Source organism: Hirundo rustica, chromosome 1 (assembly GCF_015227805.2).
Source record: "Hirundo rustica isolate bHirRus1 chromosome 1, bHirRus1.pri.v3, whole genome shotgun sequence".
Taxonomy (NCBI): domain Eukaryota; kingdom Metazoa; phylum Chordata; class Aves; order Passeriformes; family Hirundinidae; genus Hirundo; species Hirundo rustica.
In genome coordinates this window covers 120717605-120740186 of record NC_053450.1, presented here as the reverse complement: position 1 = coordinate 120740186, position 22582 = coordinate 120717605, and the positions used below count along the sequence as shown (strand labels likewise).

The window sequence follows — 22582 nt, the reverse complement described above, 5'->3', positions numbered from 1 at the left end:
TGCCACATAACCACTCTTCCAAGTTCCTCCTTTGGTAGCTGTCAGTGACATGGCTAAGCAATCTCATGCCAGCCCCGTGTAAGCAGGGTGCCCTCGCATCAGGAATTTAGCAGCACCCTTCTGGCTGCCTCAACTAAACGCCTGGAAAAGGGCTACAGTCACTAGAAATGTCAGGCCAAGCTCAGGTATGCTATATGCAGGCAGAAATAGAGGTTTAGAGGGTGGTGTTCACTCTACATGAAGGCCAGTTTTGCCCTGGGGCCTGAAAACTAAATGAAGCATTAAATGAAGCAAAGCATGATGGCAGATTGAACAGCTATTATGCATGTAACAGGGCTAAATGGAAGAGACTGACTTTTGGGGCTGCTTAGTCTTTCCTTGGTAGCTGAACTGTGTAAAGTTGAAAATTCCAACCAGTCCAAAAAATCAGATCTTGTGATTAGAGGATATTTGGAATGTCATTTCAGTCAATATTGTTCTCCACAGATTAAGTCTTGTTAGTAGGATGGATGCCACCAGACCGCTGCCAAAAAGATAAGAAATGCTTGCCTTTCCTGGTCCCTTCCTAGATGGCTGTGATACCGCAGGGATATACTGCAGTCACAGCATGCCATCAGAGCATGAAATGCACCGCATTTTGCTTTTAGGAGACAACAAACTTGACTGCCATGGAGAACACAGGAGAGCTTGGGCAACTACACTTCAGGTAAGCACTGCAACAAAGAAACCTCCTCGCACTGGAAAAATATTTGAGAGAAGAATCTTTTTTGTTGAATCTGTCTTCTGTACTTCAGTATTGTTTGGGATTTTTAGTACCAAGAAACACGACAGAGAGCTCTAGAAGGCTTAAGGAGAAGCACAGCCATCTAGTAGTCTTATGAAAATCCTTTGAATAGTTAATGGGCCTTACCATGGGTACAAAACCAACACAGAGTGGCTATGTCTTGTGAATATATGGGCACCCAGAGATAAATTTAGTGCAGAACCATGATGAGACATATATGAAGATAGTTGTGCTTGTCTTTTGAGGCTTGTGAATTTTTCAAGACTGATTCCAGCAAGTCCTTTTTTAAAAATCAAGTCAGAATTTGAAAGGATTTCTATTTTTTTCGTTGGCTTCCAAGCAAAAACCTTCATGTCTTCCCTATACCGTAAGTAGTTAAGAAATCCACTCCACATCTGGACAATTAAACTGCCTGGAAATGCTCCAGCTCTGAGCTTTGAAGAAAACACTTTAAATGTTGAAAGAAAACATTGATAAGCCAAAAATAGGCAGATGGGTGGATTCTATGAACTTTCATAAATCCAAGATCATGTACATATGTATTTAATTGCAGAGGCAAATTCTGTTCTGCTTTGAATTGCATTAATCTGAAACATTTCTATTGCTCCTCACATTTACACTTTAAGATTCTGCCCTGATGTGCCTTTTTTTTTTTTTAATTAATAGGATTTCAAATTGCTGAGATAACTTTCAAGCAAGATAATTGTTGGCCTGTGCCACTACATACCATATTCTATCAGCATATCTTTGAAAGGCCTTAATAAGTAGCATGACATTTTATTCCCCATGGGAAATATTATGCCCCATATTCCCTTCCTGTCCCCTTTCTAAATTGCTCTTTTGGCTTCTTGGATTTACTGGAGGGTTTGGAGCCCAGTTGTGAGTGCTTGCTGTGGTGAGAATTGAGAATGTTTTTCTACTCTCCTTAGTGTGAAATTCCAGGTACAGTATTATGTCACATCAGATCTCTGTGAAAAAATGTATCTTGGCTCCAAAAGGAAAGATTAATGGAAAAATCATTCTCAACCTGCCAGGAAAATATTTTTTCCCTTTCAGCATGAAAACAAAATGTAGAGTTAGCTGAGAGATCTAAGGATTAAAGGGAAAGTAATGTTCCAAGCTTTTTTTAATCTCCGTCCCCAAATTATATAAAAGCTCCTGCAGGAAGAGGAACAAAATAAAGAAAACCAACTTTGTTTATTCCTATATAACAAAGTGCCTTACTAGAGATGTTTCATGTTGATGTGAATGTTAAGGGCATTTTTTTTTCCTCTAACCAGCAGTGTTATTTTCAGCAATCATTCATAGCAAAAAAGGTTAAAAAGTAACTGAATAATACAGAACAGCATCTTTGGCTCTGGAGCAGCTCCGTCCTTTATCTGTCTAGCAGCCACAGAAGTTTCTAGTCCTAAGTAACAGCAATGAATTGTATGTAACATATGCTAGCCTGAATCTTTACTGTCATATGTTATTAAACCTGCTACAGTGCATTAAACATCAGAAAAGACAAAAAAAAAAAAAAAAAAAAAAAGGAGAAAGAGAAGGACTGACACAGCAAATTTCAAGTTCTTGCACACTTGGCTAGAAGAGTGTATTCAGCTGAGGGACACAAAGAACAAATTGGAGTAAGGCTTGCTCTTCCTGTCAAACTCCTGATGGCCCCAAGGAGAGGCATGTTGTGTCCCAAAGTGAGCACTGCCCTGTAAGGTGATGAGCAGTGACCAGGTTTGCCCCAGTTTGGCAAAGAAGAGATGCTGTGCCCTCATCCCACAGCTCTGATCAATTTAGTGGACCGTAGCTATCCCAAGTTGGAGACAAAGTTTCATTAGCTTTCCTTAGTCTTAGTCACTGTCATCCTAAGGTAGCTCTTCTGGCCTATCATGCCAAAACGTGGTTTCATATTAGCAAGTAAAAAATTTCCGGATGCCTCCAGCAATTTGTTCCCAAAGAGCTCAGTGGCCCTTGTGTGCTCTGATTTCTTCTCTGCTACACATCCAGAAAGAGAGGGGAGCAAATGCTCCCTGTCACTGAGCAATAGTTTGGGTACATTTTTGAGATCTTTCTGTGGCAAAGGGACCCAAGGAGGAACAGGGAGAACAGGCATGGAGAGGCAGGCATCTTTCGAAATTCTTCAGAGACAGAAAAATGCAAGACCCCAGACTAACCTGCAACCACAAAACAAACAGGGTAATACAGCACAAAAATCTGCTCCAGTGCTTACTGAAATCAACAGGAACCTTAACACTGCTTTGAAGGGGAGTTTGATAAATACCCAATGGGAAGCTGACCAAGAAGAAATGAAGTGTGGCAGCCAGGGTTTTTCAGTGTAAATGCATTCTACAAAGTGCGGTGCAGAAACAGCAGACAGTAAGGACTCAGAAGACCAAATATACCAGTGGATTTAGGAAACAACCCTGCACTCAACTCTTCCCTTTGAAATGACCTGATGCTGGAGTGGCAGCAGTCTGGAGGGACAAATAGTAATCAAAAATGAGAAATGTTATCCCAAGCCTAGCAAAGATTCCCAACTTAGCGTGCCTTATACGCTTGACCAATCCAGCACACACACAAACATAAAAATCTTGGCAAAAGGCCTAGCATTTCATTTGGATAAATTACTTCCACATTTAATCAGCCAACACTGAGCTGTATTTGTTAGAGAGTACAAAACTTCTGGCAATTTAAGGCAGCTGTCTATGTCATTGTCTTCCCTAACGCTATTAAAACACTGCTACATTATCACTATGGAGCTTGGCAAAACATTTGTTGTGTGGAACAAGATTCAAAAGACATGAATTTTAACTAAATTTAGACGTAAGGAAGACGTTTTTAAGAATGGAATGTTTTCTTCAATTGGTCAGACCAGTTCCATACGCCAGCCCTTAGCATGGTCTCTTCTCAGAGGCCAGAGTCCCAGGAAAGAATTGCACAAATAACAGAGACTTGGAGCTGATATGTGAACCTTCAAGTCAAAAGTGCCATTCTAGAGCAACCTGAAATTAAACGCATCAAGTTTTGACACAGAATTAATAGCCAAAGGTGTTGTCAGTCAAACAGACTGTTTTGGTCAGTGTGACATGATATGTTTCATTTTGAGAGTACAGGAAGTAGTAGGCTCTTCAAAACATTCTTCAGGTATGAAAGCTAAATTTTGTTTCAAAAGAACAGATGGATTTCAGGAGAAAATACTGATACTAGACATTTGTATTTTTTTTTTCTGCCAGCTTAAAAATCTGCTTCTATAAATTGACAAATTCAAAGGTAATTTTCTTTGCCTTGAATCTACATTTTTCACCAAAAAATGCAAAAGCATCACCAAGATCCACCCTTGAACAAGCTCCCCAAAATACAATTTAAGTCAAAGGAATCCATCCTGAATGTGGGAGAAAAAAAACAGACTTCCTTCTCAATTCAGTCATTTGCTTCCATTTTATTTGAACTAGTAACAGAGTATTTTAACAAATTTTCAAGCTAAATTAAACCTCAGTAATTCAGAAGTTCTACTGTGTAGTGAAGCAATGCTGTAATTGACAGATCAGTCTCCATTTAAATTAGCTCCTGGGAGGATTAACTATGTGGGGATTAAATCCTTTCATATCTGCCTCAAATCCCCCCAAATTAATATTAGCTCCCAAAGTCAGCTGGTTTAAAATGTACTTTGATCACCTGGGAAACTTTTCTCTCCCTCTCACTTATAGCATTTCTGTGTTGAAAACAAGCTCATTGCTTTTCTCTCTGACCTGATCCTGAAAACATGACATGAGCCTTGTAACTCCACACAAACACAGAGATGTATGCTGCAAATCCACATATTCCATATCATCTGCAAATGAATTCTTATCATCTTTCATTTTTTCTTAACTTACAGGGAAGCCAAAATACAGGGGTTTTGTTTTAAAAAAAATAACAGAAAGCAGAAATTCCAGGGTGGTCCTAATCTTCTCATCTTGAATTCTTATTTTCATATGTCAGGGATGGAACATGTGGGCAGAGTGGAATGTCAGACAGGCGGAGTATTAGGAACAGACAGAGTAGCATAAAGCAAGCAACGTTCACGTAACTAATTTACTATGTGTTAAACTGGATCAAATACCTACAAATGTGAAGTTAAACACTTACGTATGGCAGTATATTTTTATGGAACAGGATTAAGAAATGATGTAAATTTCCAAGCATAAAATTTTGGCTAATCAAAATATTTTGGCAAGTTAGCTGCTTTAATTTTGAATGAAGCCTCCACATTACCACTTTGCCTCCAGAACAGACTGGATCTGTATCTTCATCTATTCCTTGAAAATGGAATGGATGATTTATTTTCCTAGCTCAAAGAATTTCCCTGCACTATCATGATCCCTATTTATTTCCATATATTTTATTATGTACAAACCAAGTATTTTTTTAGTAGGAACAGATCTTCTGTGTCAAATAGAAGCACTTAACCGTGTTTCCTTAACTTTTGACCTATTAGCAGTGAAAACCTGACCAAAAATCCAGCAGAAGAGGAACATTTCTGTTTAAAGAGGAGCACTGAGAAGATGGGCAGATGTGGGAGTAGGTTAGAGCCAGTGTATGGCAGATTATAGCAGTTTCTGAAGTTATACATGGAGACTACATCGTCATCCAAGTCTCTAATAATGTATTTCAAGATAGTGGGGAAAAAAAAAAAAAAAAAGAGCTCTGACTCTGCTGCTCCCTCCTGTTTTCACATGACTCAACCCTCAGCTGCAACAGTGTGGCTGGATTTATCCCTTTTGAGCTGACCAGATAAAATTCAGTATCTTGTCTATTCAAACTAGAAAAAGAACTGGAGATGGACTGAGACTTCATCAGAGCAACCGCCTCCATGTAAAAACATTTTCAAGACTTTATTTCTGACCCACAGGAAGACCTGAACCACTCCACTCATGGATCTGAACATTTTTCAGTCTGTTTTTGGAACACAGGCCTCTAGATCCAAGTGGCCAGCCATGAATTACAGGGCAGACTGAGGCCTGTAACTCATTGTTTGGTGAGATTTTCCTTCTACCCAACTGTATGGAGCAGCTTCCTTGCAGAAGTGCAAGGACAGTGCTGCACCCTGCCCTGCTCCCAGCTGTACCAGAGGCCACACTGTGCCACATCCAAGCAAGGCTGAGCTCAAGTGCATCTCTCCCCCCGTCTCAGGGTTTCCTTGTGGAAAGAAAATTCTGTCTTTCAGCAAGAGGTGTTTATACATTGTTTTTACACCTGTCTCTCCTTTTCTTACATTTACATGCACAGTCTCATTCTTATTTTTTAATTCTGGCCCAGCTTTCTCATTGATCGCAGGAACAGATTCACCCAGGGACTTTAGGTAACTTAACTTAAACCATTCATTTTTAAACAAATCTCATTTTGAGAAAAACATCAGCTGGAGAGCTTACTCTGGACCATTAGGCCCACCTGAGGTAACTAAAAAACACATTTCTCTCCTAGGGTCTTCAGCAGTACTTCTGCCCAACAGAAGCAAATTAAGGCAAATCTTGGTGTAGTTGGCAAAAGAAATCTTGATAATGTCCCTGTGAGGCACAGCTGAGATGGCAGGGTGGGCAAAGGAGGTGACTCAGAATTGATACCATCCCACTTGTATCAAGATGCAAATGAAAACACTGTCTCCTTGAGGTGCCCCAATCTGCTGTCCCACCTCTTGGGGGCCTTGCAAAACTCGCTGGCAGCAGCAAGTACAAGAATAGCTCAGGCTGCTCTTTGTACTGGGAAAAAAATCTGTTATAAAGGTCCCACCAAGCTATTCCATCTCTCCAGTCTGAAACACAGGAAGAGAGAGGCAGTGCTGCTTTCTGGAAGCAGGCAGTACTCCTGGAAATGGTGCTGGGGGCAAAATGAGGGAAGTTTCTTTGTTTTAGAAGAAGAGGAGGAGGAGGAGGAGGATAGTAGAAAAAAGATAGCTCTTTTAGAGCCATATGAATAAGAAGGAAGGGATCATTTAGTTTTCTTTATCATCTAATTAAAAAAGCATGTTACAGAACACTTAGGCTATGAAAAGGTCCGTGTCTCTAGGACTGCATTTTGACTTTTGGGATACACTCGAGCGTGAAGGATGCATTCAGGCAAAAAAAAAACCTTAGTGACTTTGAGCCCCACTCACCATGTGACCTTCACCAAAATGTCTGAGCACAGAGGGCACATAGATACTTTGTCAATAAAGCCATATTGATGGGCAGAGACTACCTGAGAGGGAGCTGCTGTACTGACAACTCTTTCACATGAGCCCAGCAACTGGGAAAATGGAGGTGGGTGGATGTGCAGGGAAAAGCTTCTGTTGTGCAGCAGATGTTTTCAGCCTGCTTGGGTGGAGGCTTCTTCCAGCTTACAATCAGGGAGGCCAAGCTGAGGGGACACAGTTTGGGAGTTCATAGTCCTGTTGACTAATTTTTCTATTGGGAAAACATCAGGGTGTGTTTGCTTGCACTTTGGGATATCTTAATTCCCTCCTCTGATGATGATTCCTGTCCTATAAATGTTTTCACTGTTCTGGTTCATGAATTCAGTTCAGCCTGGCAACTTATCTGCTAAGGCAGTTTGAGCAGCAGATAGTTGATATTTACCAGGCTGGAGTTAAAAATAATTCATGCATTACATTTGAATGTTGAATCTGAGAGTAACCAGTCAACACAAGAGCGTAGTCCATAAGTAAGAACAGATGCAAAATTAATCAGATACATTTTTTCTGGTTTTTTTTTTTTCTCTATGACTATTCTATTTTTCTGCTAAACTCTGACCGTTCCCATCTTTTCCCTGTTGCAGGGAATAAAACCTGTATGCCAAGCTCACAAACAAAACTGCCTTTGACTGTCTTTCTGCTGATAAACACAGCAAAGCGTCCGTTCATTCTTGCAGTCCCGGGAGTCACTGTCATGACAATGTTATGTGCAACCAAAGCAGTGCCAGGAGGTGCAGACTGGAGTGTGACGGAACAGAACGTCCCTGAGCAGCAGCTGGTGGCCAGGAACCTGGGAGCACAAACCAGAGAAATGCCTCTCAGTATCTCTGCTTTGCTTACAATGGAAAGACTTTCATCTGACCTACCATGGCAGTTCCTACGGCTTGTTTGATGCTTTTCTGTTTTCTTAACCATCTATTCACACAGCAATATTGTCGAAGGGGAAAGCCCAGAGATTTATAGTAGCTGGGCTGGATGAAAAATTCCTTCAAGCACAATGCTGCCCGAAGGCTCACGGCTGTGCTGCATTGGCAAGGTAGCACAGCAAAGCAACTAGCAATGGCCTCAGAGACACACACCTCCCACAGGTTCCCCAGACTGGGAGCCTCAGTCATCTGGTGTGGTCTTCACAGGTTACTCCAAGGACTGAGTGAGGAGTCCTTATGGGCAGCAGGGGTGAATAGGGTCGATCTTGCCTTCAAGAGGTCTCTGTCCCAAAAAGGCCACCAGGCTTGACCCCTCTGATTTCTTCTGACTGGTGATACTGGAGAGGTTGGGCTCTACAACTCAAGAGTCCAACAGCTCTTGATGCTGTTCCTACAATTGTTTTTCTTGCCACACTGTCTCTGTCAGGGAGGATTTAAAAGGTTTTAAGGGCAGGCTATGAATAGGCTTTATTTGTTGCCCTGGATATGGTAAAGGCAAGTGAGAGATGTGCCTTGTGGCAAGTTGCCTGTGCTTATGTCTGGTCCCATTAGCATGCTGGGTGCAGACCTGCCATTTTGACACCAGAAGACAAGGATTTCATAGGGAAAGGACATAAATCAGCATTAGTTACCTCAAAGACTCTAAATGAACTGGGAAATACACAATGTTCTTTGCTACCAAAGACAATCAACAGGCCACCACCCATACCACATAAATTTTGGGCAGTTGAAAATTGGTGGATCATTATTAGTGGCTGTGGAGACAGAGAGCTTTGTAGGCCACCCTTAATTCTGGCACTGCCTGGGGCAGCAAATGGCAGTACTGCTGAAGAATTTAACACCCATGTGAATTGGTGTATTGGCCATCCTTGAGCAGGTAACCAGACTCAGATTTCCTGGGAGAGGCCAGTGACCCCTTCAGTGCATTCCTGCAGTGACACCACTTGTCTCACACACCTGTGTCACCCCACTACATCTTCTCTGTGACCCACAGAGATGGGAGATCATGGTTCCCAGTCTAATCCTGACATGGAACAACAGGGTGAGTGAGGAAAACATACTCTTGCAGGACAGCCCTTCTCTTTGGTGTTTGCAAGCAAATATCAAGAGCAACACCTGGTACATCTCCAAGGTGCCATGGAGAGGATGTGTTCTGGAACACCCCAAAGCAGACCCTTGACCCTTATAGCTGTGCTGTGGTCGCTGCCTCTCTCCTTATGGAACAGCCCCTTCCCCTCACTCCTGCTCCTGGGAGAAGTGGAATATTTACAACACACTTGTTGTTTTGAAACTCAGTTCCTGTTCCATTGCACTGGTTATTTATTGAGTACTGAAATTTTAAGAATTAATTTAAAAGTTGCATCAATACAAAAGAAGGATGTGACAGGATTTATGTGTTATAATCCAGACTTTTAGAGGTTTTTCCCCTATAATTACCAACATCACATCTCATCTCATTTGATTTCACACCAGTGTCACACTGCTTTTCCTTCTGTCCTCCCAGGAACCAAGAGCAGAGCAGCCCTAAGAACCATCTCTGTGAAAAAGACACCATGGAGCAGGAGTCTAGGAGTCTCCCTGTGGACTTTTACAGGCTGCACCTGAGGTTGTCTGTCCTGGCATCAGGCACAACTTCTGACAACAATCCTGCAAACTTGGGCAGAACCATGAGGGCTGAGCCAAGAACTTCCTGCCACAGGCATCACTGCTGCACAGGTCCTCAGGGAAAGTGTTACCTTCCCCCCCGGCTTAGAGCCAGTCAACTCCAGGATAATTCACTTCTCTCAGTAACAGGCAAAAGAGGACTCATTTCTTCTTTTTTGGGAGAATCATCTAGCTAAAACAGGTTCCTAGCTCAAAACTACAAAAATGCCAGGTAGCTACAGGAAGATTTCTTAGGCCTGGTTCTGTAGGCCTATCATTCATTGCAGGGGTGCAAACACTGTCATATCCTCATCCCTCATCAAAAGGCAGGCTGAGAGAAAAAGAGGGAGCCAGCACAGATGCAGAGGCAATATAAAAGGATGCAGCTGGGAAGGTGGCGAGAGCTGCCAGCATCAGAGCTGCTGTGACCCTGGGTAGGATGGTCATTGTGTCTGTCACAGCAAGGATGGGGTAACTTTTTCTCTGGGGGGAACCTTGTCTCTGCCTTGCTCTACTGCCACCGCATTTGCAGTCGCCTTCAGGAGCAGAGTTCATTTTGTTCCAAAGATGTCATTCCACCCTCCAGTCTTGCACTCAACTCTCTCTCCTCAGCTAGGTTTCTGCACTCCAGAAGAGTGGCTTGACCTGATCTTTGTTTGTGTCCTGCAACCTGGACAGCCAAGAGAGGCACAAAGTATCTCAGCTGGCTGTCTTAAAGGTGCCTGCTGTCATTCAGGAGAGGATAAGAGGATGTGGCTCCATAATGTCCACAGACAGTTCCAGCAAGTGCTTGAAGGAATGTTTGCCTCATTTTCTAGGACATGAATCTGAAAAACACTCACTGGATATTAAAAACAATAAACATTTGTTAGATAATAAATCCCAGACTATGCTTTCTTGATAAACTGGATGATTTTATAAGGACTCCCCCGTGACTGAAGGCAGATTCTTTCATAGTGTCGTCGTTTGTTTTGAGCTTTGCTCTTCATTACCTGGTTTTGCCTACACCCTGTTCTATGAATGAGGAAAACACCTCCAACTGCCCTTTGTGCAATCTTAAGGGAGAAATTCAAGTAACTGGTAAAGTAATAAATCCTTACTACAGATCATCACTCATTTTTTTATGAATTTGTTCAGGACTTTTACCACTGGTTAGAGGAGAGAAAGCAAAAGGTAGAGCAATTTATCTCCTTTGTTACTACAACAGACTGCAAAACAAACAAACAAACAAACCAACCCCACAAAACACCAAAAAAACCCCAAACCACCACACCACAAAAAACACCTTAAAAAATTCCCCCCTCTATCCAGCTATTGCACTAGTCCAAGTCTATTCAGTGGGACCATGAGTCATGTCACCAACAGCTCTGCAAATACAGAGCTATTTCTACATCCTAACAAAAGCAATTCTGTAGCTCAGGATGACAAATTCATGAAACATCTGTGAAAGGTCAAGAAACAACATGCCACTTTGGGACAAACAGCCTTTCTTCTGAGGTCCCACATTTCAGAGAAAATCTCTGCTTCTCAGCACATGCTGCCAAAAGTTATATTAAAAATACTACACTATAAAAATGTTAATATAACACAGTGCTGTTTTATTTATGTTTTTAAGCAAATTCAGAAGGGCAGATTTAATATTTTAAGAAAAATGCAAGCCAGCAGCCAGGTACTAGCATACTTCACTCTGTGCAGATCTTTCCTTTCCAGCCAAATCTGATTTTCACCCATCCCTGCTGTTCCTTTCCCTCTCTGTATAACCTGTGCAACCAGAGGCCAAAGGCTGCATAGTGTGCATCTCTCCCTTTTCCATTCCAGAGACTGCTCCCAACAAATCGTGACAGCTAAAAGGGTGCTTCCAAAGAAAACAGGTTTACGGGCGGTAGGAGTAATGTGAGGAGGAAGGAAGATCATTAGGGCAGGAGCTGAAATAAGATAGCTCAGGCATCTGTGTGCCTTCTTGGAAGAGAAAATCTGCCCCCTTTGGAGAGCAGAAAAAGAGATTCTACCTCAGGGATGATCTGGGTCAGGTCTGCAGATCGACGTGTAGCAGTTCTCAAAAATTCCCTTCTGTGGGTTTTAACATGGAAGGGGACGATCTAGCCCACGTCTAAAAAACAAAAAGAACCTAAACTCCTCTTAAGTCCCTTGGAATGCAGTTTTCCTTTCTGTTTCATCACTTAAATCATAATTATAGGTGTTGCTACTGCTCCATCCATTGTTACCTCCGGCTAATATTTTCCATCATATCCATTCTTTCAAGTTGCTGGCAACTTCGTCAGACCTTCAGCTTTCAAGATCTAAAATCTTCCATGCTCCTTCTCTGACTGAAGTCGATCAGGAAATATCCATGTTCAGATGCTTTCTTTAACAAAACTTAGTGACAAATACAGGTTTCCCCACCAACTCTTGAGATGATTGTGAAGGTTCAGCACAGAAGCTGACATTTGGCAGAAAGACAACAGTGAAGTTAGATAGCTGTGTGACACCACCTCACAGATAGTTATTTTGAATAAACTGATGTGGACTTGATGAGCAAGGTAGCAATGCCTGTCCCTCCTGCATGCACAGGGTTTGATCAGTTCTCTGTCACACTGTGGCTAAAGCAGAGTGTAGCAGGTGGGAGATCAAGCTCCTGCTGAACATGCCACACTGGCAAGTCTGGTACTGTTCAGAAGGGATCATGAGGGCTTCTTATGCCATATAGGAGAGAGAATGGGGCATGCACTGCCCCAAAATCTCCTTGAGACTGATGTCATGATCAGTGCTGCAGTAGCATAGCAGCCCTGTACTCCCAAGTCACCAGGCAGATGTGTGTCTGAACCATCAGTCAGGCACGCCTTGTGTCACTGCTACAACCCTGGCTGGAGAACTGGGGAGGAGGCACACCTCAGTGATCTTCTCAGCTGTGGCACGGGCACAACATGCTGGTATTTCAAACTGCATTTATGCCAACCCAGCCCTGGTCTGCCCTGGTGCACTTCAGGGCCACAGGCCTTTGACACAGTGGGAATATTTGTGACTGGCTCGTCCCGAGGACCGGCCTTTAGCATGGCCTTCCAGGCCTGGCTCCCCTCCCACAAAAAGCATATTGCCACCGTCTGGGTGCACCCTGCAGAGCAAGTCAGGCACTATTAGATATTCCTGACCAGGGTTTCAATGCTCTTTTTCCCAAATGAACTTGGTTATTAGTGGATATCTATTAAGGGACTCAGTACTCATATTTTCTAAACCTTGTATCTAACATTTCTCACAGAATTCAACTATGGGATTCACTGGAAGTAAATGGAACTACAAGCAGAGCACAGTACAGTTTGGAAAAGAAATAGAAAGCACCAGGCATCCCTCTTCCACAGACTTGTTCTTTGAGGAGCTCTCAGCAAAGCCACAGGAGCAGAAACAAACCATCTCTGGCTCTCAGTCCCTCCATAATATTGACTGAATCACTTTGACCTGATAAAGGACAAAGTCTGCCAGCAGAGATATCACCAGCATACAACTACAACACTTCCACCACATTCCAGATCTGTGGCTGCTGGCATCTAATCTGCCTCCAGCCTAAAGGATGGACCACAGATCCCCCTGATCTCTGCTGTATTCGAGGTGCCTTGTGCCACTGATGCTTGGAGGAGGCATCAAGGCAGGAAAAAATGCTCGGATAAAAGACATTCTTAGTGCTTCTTGTTCATTTAAATTCATTTTTATACCTTAATAATTTTTAATTGCATATAAACAAGCACAAATAAGAATTCCCATTGTAAATGTCAAAGCTCCAAAGACCTAGGACTACATGGCTCCACTAACTTTCAAGGAAATAAAGGTTCATGAATGCAATATTATTGCTGAAAACAAGATCTAAGTCATGTAGATCTTTGAAAGTCTTAGACACAGCTTTCAGTTAACATGCTTGAATCACTAAAGCATGTACAACAATAACATCATAAATATGTATAAATATCCACTTAATGAACACAAATGTTCACATGTGTTTCATTTAATTGAACTTTATAGTAGCTTTTACGCACTATCTGCTTTCTCTGTTTGTGTCTGGGACTGAGCTAAGACATTGATTTAGAATTTCCTTTTCTTCAGCTTTCTTAGGAAAATTTCTCCTGTTTGCTCACACCTCAAAATTGTACTCTCATTATATACAGAAAAAACTGCCATTTCAGCTGTTTTCTAATATAATCCAAGCACTTTTAAAAAATACGCTGATAAAATAAAATGTTATTCCAAAAAAATTGTTTTCAAAACTAGGATACTTTTTATGAGGAAGAGATCTACTGAGAAAAGTGTGCTGTTTAACACCCAGACAAGCAGATCTGCACTTATGAGTCACATTGATTTCAAAGGATCTGTTTGGAGTGGCAGGCTTATACAAAAAGACTGGAACATCCTGTCATATGTGATTCTCTTGCCTCCCAGCATGCACTATAGATGCAGTTCTGTTTTTTATTCAACATTTGCACTATATTTCATTGAAAATTAACCCCAAACCAAACAGTAATTAAGTATGCTACTTTTAAAGAGAATAGATGTTAAAGTTTTTGAAGCAATAAGACTTTTTGACCAGTACCAAAAGCACTACAACCTAGCTCAAAGAATTGGCCTTTATCTTGCAGCTATGCTACAAACAAGCAAAAGGATAAACCGAGATATGCTTGAGACACAGGTATTTGAACAACAAAGAAAAATGTGATTTTGGCCACACCACTGACTTACACTCCAAATATTACACCTGCTTGTGTATTCGACAATTATCATGCCAAGAGAATGTTTTGCTTTCATTTTTACTCCTGGCTCTGTCCTTGTTTCTGCAGATTACATTGATTCAAAGCCAGTGACCTTGGCTAATTTGTGGAGGACAATTAACACTCAAGCAAGAGTGTTTCAAAATCCAGCTACTGGTAACTTGCCAAAAGAAAGAACAAAGTCACAAAATACGCATCACAGTTGAGAAAAGAAAAGGAAGAAAATTAAAAAAAATAATAATAATAAAAAAAAGAGCAGTGGCAAGAGCTGACTTCAAACCTGTGAAAGTAGAAAAGACCAAGATAAATGGAAGCAGGTATCAAATACACTGAATGCCTAAGCAGTGAATTGGTTTTTTTGAATGCTTGATGAACTTACATGGAACCAAAGAATATAACAAACATAAAAGCACTCTATTTATGGTTGCTTAAAGAATAAAAAAAGGCCATGTATGCAGCAGAAGAAACCTGGTGAAATATGGAAAATACATTACTACTTAGCACTATGATCAATGTATTCAAGGTATTGGTGGTATTTTCTCCCTGTTTAAGCTGCAGCAAAACACACATTAAAAAAAAAAAAAAAGAGAGAGAGAAAAAGAGAGAACAAGAGAGAACAAATCCACCTCTATTTCTTCTAAGACTTTAATAAAAGGAAGAATTCTTCAACAGAACCATAGCCTAAGTCCTCCTTCCCACTATTTTTGGAAACCTAACTTTGAACTTTGCTATCTTCATGTTTGCTAAAATTATTCTCCACACTGGTTTTGACTGAACTGCTTTATTAGAAATTGCTAAAGAAATTGAGATGCTTTATAAACTACTTAAAACACTTGCATATCCTCTCTTCTGCATGGGTCTTACAGATCATCTCAGTGGTGAACAGTTCAGACTTTAGTTTTAGCAGGGGATGGGCCAGGGAGGAAAGGGACAACAGAAATTCTTTATGGCAAAGGACCATAATTTCAATAATGATTTGGAAGATACTCATTTCACAAACAAATCACCCTGGATGAAAAATCCTTCACATAAGTGCATTATAACTAGTCAAAAGCACACCCACTTTGAGAGTGTAAAAATATTCTGAGACTGGAAAAATATTCTGAGACTGGTTAGGGCTACCCACATATTAACATCATATATTACAGTTGTTTCAAATGAAGATTTTCAAATTACACCAACAGGATCTTTTTTATGGGTAGCTGTATTGTGCTGGAGAGAGCAGACACTTCAGTGAGAAGGCTGCTGTGAAGGGTGACCACCCTCTACCTTTCTTTCTTCTTTTTATTTTTTTTCTTAGTTGGCAGATCTCTTTAATCTCATCACGTTACACAATTACACAAGGCAAAGCAGAAAACCTGTTCATTCAGGATGCTCATACAGAAACCACAGTCTGTAGTTTTCAATGCACCCCAAATGAAAATGGAGCCCAGCAGTCCCACTTCATAAGAAATAAGAGGGCAGGGCAGAGAGCAGAGTGACTTTCCCAAAACTCTGCAATGGTTTGTTGACAGATGGAAACAGAATCGTCTCTTTGCAGTACTCTAGTGCATTTATCCTTGCCTGAACGAGTGGGCAAACTGAAATGCCATGGAGAGCAGGTTGAAGTGATCACTACTCCTGATTATCCTGTTCCCTCATAATCATCCGTTTCATTTGGAACCCAGAATGGCAGAAATGGGAATAGCAAGAATTGCCCTGCAGTTTAGGGACTTTGTGTCGATAGAAAGTAGAAAAGATGTGGAGACTGATCTCAAGCCTCCTTGTGCTGAGTTGCAATATAATCTGGGACTTTGGCAAAAACCCTCAGTCTCCAATAAATTGTCATGGACTACAGCTTTATAACCCTGAAGAGAAAAGCCACCAAAAGCTTTTTGACAAACCTCAAAACTACTGTGTGACCGTGACTTACATAACCCTGTTGAGTTCCGAACCTGGTCTGCAGCAGTGTTTAAATCGTACAGGTCTGAACGGTAAGAATGAAGGCACAACAGAATGAACATTTTTAGAAAAAAAAAAAAAAAGTGAGAGAATATGAGAAAAATTACATGTTTTTCTCACACTGCACGCTTGCCTCCTCACTTTGCTCTCTTTGGCAGTCCCGTTGCAAGGCTTGAAGTTGTTCTTTTAGCCAAATTGAACTACTACTTTATTTTCTTCACAGCAAACCTGGCAATATCTGAATTTTGCAAGAGAAAAATAAACCAACAAACCTAATTCCTGTATAATCCCAGCATGGAAAAAATATTGGAAGTCTTAACATTTTTTTTCATTTAAACACCTGGGAAAAGCAGTTCCAAATTTTTAATTCAGCCTTATGATAACAATTGCAGAAAAAGTGACTGAAATTGAAATTATTCTTATTCTGAATGCTTTTTTATTGTTCAAAACTAACTTTGTCTTACCAAACAGATGTAAGAACATATATCTTTTATAAAATAGACACAATGCAATTGCCTTCTCTTCCAGTGGGTTGGGATACTCATTCATTAATTTAATAACAAATATGAGCCTAAAGTTCATTTTGAAGCTGAAGCTTTAGCTTTAGCCATGGCTTTCTCTGGAAAAATTCTCCATTTCAGCCTCACATTTTTGGGTTCCAAAGAACTGAACAAGTTGCTAAAGTGTTTGCTCAAGCTAATAAACCAGTCAGCTGGCACAATTTAAGAAAAAAAGTCTTGCATTTCTATGCAGCATCTTTAAAACTCTAACTTTCTCACAAGGACAAGAGCCGTCACGATGCAGTAACCTAGCCCAAAATAGGTATGCAAATGTTGGCTGTACTGGATTGCTAAGCCACCTGCTAGAGGGTCATTTGCATCTTCTTAAACAGAACAGTCTGCATCTTTATTGGTATACAGACTGATTTCTCAAAAATCTCTTAGGATCTAGGTAGGACAACTTTCATTTCTTAATAGAAAGGGTAAGATTCTGCAAACCACACACTAATGAGGATTTTGAAGAGCTAAGAACAGAGCAGCATTAAGAACACCTGTATTCACATAATCAAATGAGTCTCCAAAATAAATGCCACGATCACTTTAAAGGCAGATGAGTTATCTAATGTGCTTGTACGTGGGAATGCAGCTCTCCCTGCACTGGCAGGTTTAACACCTGAACGTGCAGCAGTCAATCCAGATGAACAAGCTTTCTGCACAACTGGAATCAAAGGGGTTTTAATTCCTGCAAAGACAATAGACACCACCCTGAAGTGCCAACAATGGCAGTTCCTGCAGTGCAATACATCTGCCTTCCTGTGATCACCACTCCAGGATCTGAAGCCTGCATGCTGCCAACAAACAGCCCCCCGGACAGGAAAAGTCTGGTTGAAGTATTTTCACTACACAGCCCCTGAATCTCCTCCCTGCTCTGGCCCCACATATTCTCCCAGGTCTGGTTCATGCCAATATTGCAATGAATCCATTAAAAATAGTGGAGCTGCAGCAACATAAGCCTATAAGCCTTGCCTTTGGTGGAGTTATCTGTTAAAACAGAGGTCAGCTCCCTTTGCTGGTCACTACTGAGACCAGCAGAAATCCATGTGTGCCACAGAAATGGAGCCTGTGCCATTACTGCTGAATTTTCACTCAGAAAATTACAGGTGTGGATAAGACAGCTACAGCAGAGACAGACCAGGCAGCAACAGCTTTGTACCCCTTTATATAAAAGTTTTCCATAGAATTATCTTTCTTAAATTTCCTTGCGGGTCTTGTGATGAGCCATTCTTTGTAAATACTTCAGCAGGGCCTCTCTTTAGGATGGTGATGTCTGATGAGGTGGAAGGGGTGTAGTGGAAGAGGGAGGTCCTGGACACAACCAAAGCTATCTGAGACTTTTTTCATTGTTGGTTAGGAACTGACCATGAGAATACTGCTACAGATTACAAAACTGTAACTAAATAACCAAAGTGCTAAGAAAGTGTAAAATAAATGCCAGTGTACATCAGTCTTAGAAAGAGACACTTTAAAGAACCACGTAATTAAAGTACTGACATAGCCTTTTTATATATCAGAATGTTTTTGCTTCCCTAACAGTATTTTTTCTGCAGCAAATATGTATCTGTATGAAATATATTCAGCATGTGTAACTTAAAGGGGGATCATGTGTGTCTGATAAATAGCCTGTTAAAATTTATTGTATTTCAGGATTGTTCGACTTCGGGTTACAATTTGTTTTTATGTTCTTTTGAAATGGTTTTTGTAAAACTGGAATTAATTTAACATACATTTTATTAAAATTGTTTGCAGTAGGGTAAGACAAAATTATGAAGTACAGGGGACATTGAAGCACTGAGCTGCCTATGGTGTTTAGGACAACTAAAAATAAAGCATGTCAAACTGCAAATTCCACAAATTTCCTGATGCCCTGGCACCAGTCACTCTGCCTCAGATGCATGCTAGGGTGAAAGGTCTTTCACACAATTCAGTTTTTCCTTAGACAATATGATAGGTATATCATTGAATTATTTCCATGGAGCCACTGTGTATGAACAATAAAATTCTCAGTCCAACTCATTTTGTAAATATGCTAGAGCTGTTCAAGGGTTCTCTGAGCTCATGTGATGGGAGTGATGGCCCTCAATGGTCAAAAGAAAGGAAAATTCTCTGCTGGGATTTTTCCATCTGGTTTACATTGCAGTCCAAACTTTATGCATCAAAGAAAAAGCATTTTCTCTTTCACCGTGTTATCTAACATGAGCCAAAGTATTTTTGGGTCTGTTCAGTGGAAAAGAAAGAGAGTACCACTTTATGGAAACTATCCCTATTTTTATTAGTTTCAAGTCACTTTTTAAAGTCAGAATGTGTGTTAATAGACATGGGCATCAGTCATATGAATGCTGGTACAGAGAGCCGAACAATGAAATCTTTGCTCCATTTTTATTTGGTTCTTAGAAAAGATGTGACTGCTATTCCTAGAAAGATAATCACATGGCTGCAAGTTTAGAGACAAACATAAGCAAATATCTGGCTTTTTGCATCCACAAATCAATAGCAGAGCTACCAAATTCTTTTAGCTGTAAGGCTATCTAGCCTTTAAGGTTTGGGAAGAAATACAAGAGTCTAGAAGGAGTTTAGTCATACAGAGCTTTGACTTGAAGCCTTCCAAGTCAGACATGCTCTGCTTTCTTTCCTTTTCAGAGACTTTCTTCTAATGCTTCTTAGTTATATCAATAACCCCTCTAAGTCATAAGTTCTGGTGCTCACTTCTGGTTAGCTGGCACCTAACCTTGCTGCCTAGTTAGTAGACTTGGGATAGGGATAGAAAAAAGACTTCTAAAAGAGAGAAATAAAACCAAAAAACTCCAGCACGCAAGACACATGGACTACTCCGAACTTTCCAGGAATGTAACAAATGAAATTATAGAATCATTTAGGTTGGAAAAGACCAAGCAATAGGACTAGAGGAAAGGGGAAGAGACTGATGCACAGGAAGTTCCACCTGAATATGAGGAAGAACTGTACTGTGTAAGTGACCAGGCACTGGAATGGGTCAGCCAGAGAAGTTGTGGAGTCTCCCTCACTGGAGACATTCCAGAACCATCTGGATGTAATCCTGTGCCATGTGGTCTAGGACAACCCTGCTTGAGCAGGAGGCTGGACCAGATGACCCACTGTGGTCCCTTCCAACCTAATCCATTCTGTGATTCCATGATCACAGAATTCAACCATAAACCTAAAACGGCCATGTCCATGATTAAACTGTGCCTTAAGTGCCAAATCTACAAGCCTCCTAAATGCCACCAGGGATGGTGACTCCACCCTTCTCTGGATAGCCTGTTCCAGAACTTGACAACTCTTTCAGTGAAGAAATTTTTCTCAATATCCGATCTAAACATTCCCTGGTACAACTTGAAGCTTATTTCTCTTGTCCTGTTGCTTGTTACCTGGGAGAAGAGACCAGCGCCCATCTCGCTACGACCTCCTTTCAGGTAGTTGTAGAGACTGATAAGGCCCTCCCACAGCCTCCTTTTCTCCAGGCTGAATAATCTCAGCTCCTTCAGTCACTTCCCATATGATTCTTCACCAGCTTTGTTGTCCTTATCTGAATGCACTCCAGCACCTCAATGTCTTTTATGTAGTTACAACGTCTTTTCGTGACAAGGTACAGAATTCCAAAAAAACCCCCACTGTCAAACACAACACCTTGAAACCACACAAAAAAGCATAAAGCAGCCATAGTTTTTGTAATTTTTTTTCTGTCTCTTAGGCATTAGAGAATTTTAGTAGCTATAACTTTCCAGAGCATCAAATTATGTCAGCTGTGCAGTCAAACACTTTTTTCTGCTTACAGTCTTTTAGTCACATCAATGCTTTAATGGGGATCAGAAACCCAAACTTTTTAAGACTTGCTGTATTTAAACTTGGAAAAAATAAAGATTAATTAGATGTACAGATTGTACCTATCAGATCTTGGTGGTAAGACTCTCAGACAGCAAGCAGCACAGGCAACTGAGTGTGCTTATTCTACAAAGCCTGAAGCAGCCCAACCGTGCAGGAGGTGAGGAGCGCACGTGGGAGCAATGCAGTGTCCAGCTGTTGGGAAATATTGTCTGTCTGCAGGAAAACCAGACATTTTTACACCAACCTGTAAAAAGGAAAAAACTATACCCTAAACTAGTCCAAAGCGCATATATTCCAAATAAAGGAAATTGCAGCTAAAGAAAGGAAAAAAATATCAGAATTCAAGAGCTAGATACTTCCACTGATTGGAATATTATGTTGGATTTAGATGAGATGATTATTACAAACAGGACATGACTACATTGATTAATGTGACATCTGAATCTGAAATAAAGATTTTGCAGAGAAAATTGACTCATATGGAATACAGATGGGTGAAACTTTAGGCAGACTCCTTGTAAGGGGAAATAAAGTCTTGAGAAATAGAAAAGTTTGCAATTGTCTATGGAAATGGAATATCTGTTCTTGTGTTGAAAGCATATCAAAGTGTATATTCCACTTAAAGACGTTATAGTGCACAGGATGAGAAAACCTTGAAAACAGGAACAATTTCTGTAGGAGGAAGAAAATAGAGCACAGCTGTGCAATAAAGCTGATGTAAAGCCATAACAATGGGCGGCCACCAAGAGGAGAAGGCCATCCTTCCCCATCTTCCTTTGGGGCTGCAGCATCTGCTCCTCCCATGCATCAATCCAGCTCCATCCATTCAGCTTGCTCGCCCCCAACAGAACTAGTTGCTATTGTAGGGGATTAGTGTGTTGTTGAATTGTTCACTGAACCAGTTCCTGCCTTGACCAGATATTTAGCAGCTGTTTACTGTAACCAGATTGTGCACAACAGGGAATAGGGGGGAGAAGAACCACGTCTCCTGGTGGCAGCCAGCAGTTACACCAAGTTCTGCACAATGTGACATTGTGCAGAACTTGGCATAAGCAAGAGGACATTGATGTAAGCAAGAGGACACCAAAGGAAGAGAAATTGCCAGCAAGTAAAAAAGTACCATAGACACTCCCTTACTGCTTGCTTTTAGTGTCAGAAAACTTTAAATAAACCCACCGTTGAAAACTTTGTTTAAAACAGAAGAGGCATAGTGAAAACAATCTGAAATTACACACACTGGTATGTGCAAACAAATGTTAAATCCATGGTACAAGTCTGGCCTGGGACTTCTTGGTGATGTTGACCCTGGGTAGTGGTTCTGCATTACTCCTGTCGCTATCCAGATGTCCTAAAGAATATGTGATACATAAATTCTATATTTAATACCTATGACAAACTGGCTGAGCATAATGTCACACACTGGATCACAATTTGATTGTTATGTTTTGTGACAACTGTGATTTGAATGATACTACTTTGTAAGCAGGGAATTGTAATTAAGCTGTCTTATGAAAAACAGTGTCAATATTCAAACATTTTAAAAACATGATAAGCTACATTTGCATAGGTAGAGAGCATTAACCTGTTGGACAGCACACCTGGGACTATCTTCTGTTGAAATCCTGTGTAATAAAAGTCTTAGAAATAGGCCACTATCACTAAAAATAAGAGTATTGCAAGTTCCTGCAAATACAATGAGAAAAAGTGAGACAAAGGAAAGCAATACAGGCACAGGCCCATGCACATATATAGTATCAAAAACATAGTCCTCATCCTAGAGGCCACTGTATCTTACAAAGCTGCTTCTGTGAGTTGACTGTTCTGGTCCTAGATACAACACAGGCCTCTGTGTTTTAACTCCTTCATGGCACTGGGTTTTAGCTTCAAAAATCAGTGTGGGAATTGGAGCAGCTTTTCAGAGCAAACGAAACAATGAC

The 22582-nt window shown here is 40.9% G+C and overlaps 1 protein-coding gene across 3 annotated transcripts in view; it reads right to left on the bottom strand.

The window, feature by feature from the left end:
• DPH3 (diphthamide biosynthesis 3) overlaps nucleotides 1–22582 on the bottom strand; it is a 154197-nt gene that overhangs the window by 42816 nt on the left and 88799 nt on the right. The window contains exon 4 of one of the 3 annotated variants that reach the window (XM_040085944.2): nucleotides 5645–7773. The exons of the other annotated variants lie outside the window; for them this stretch is intronic. Coding sequence (XP_039941878.1) covers nucleotides 7687–7773 — 87 coding nt within the window. The 3' untranslated portion in view covers nucleotides 5645–7686. Of the gene's footprint in view, nucleotides 1–5644; nucleotides 7774–22582 lie in introns of those variants that run through there. 3 annotated transcript variants of the gene reach the window in all.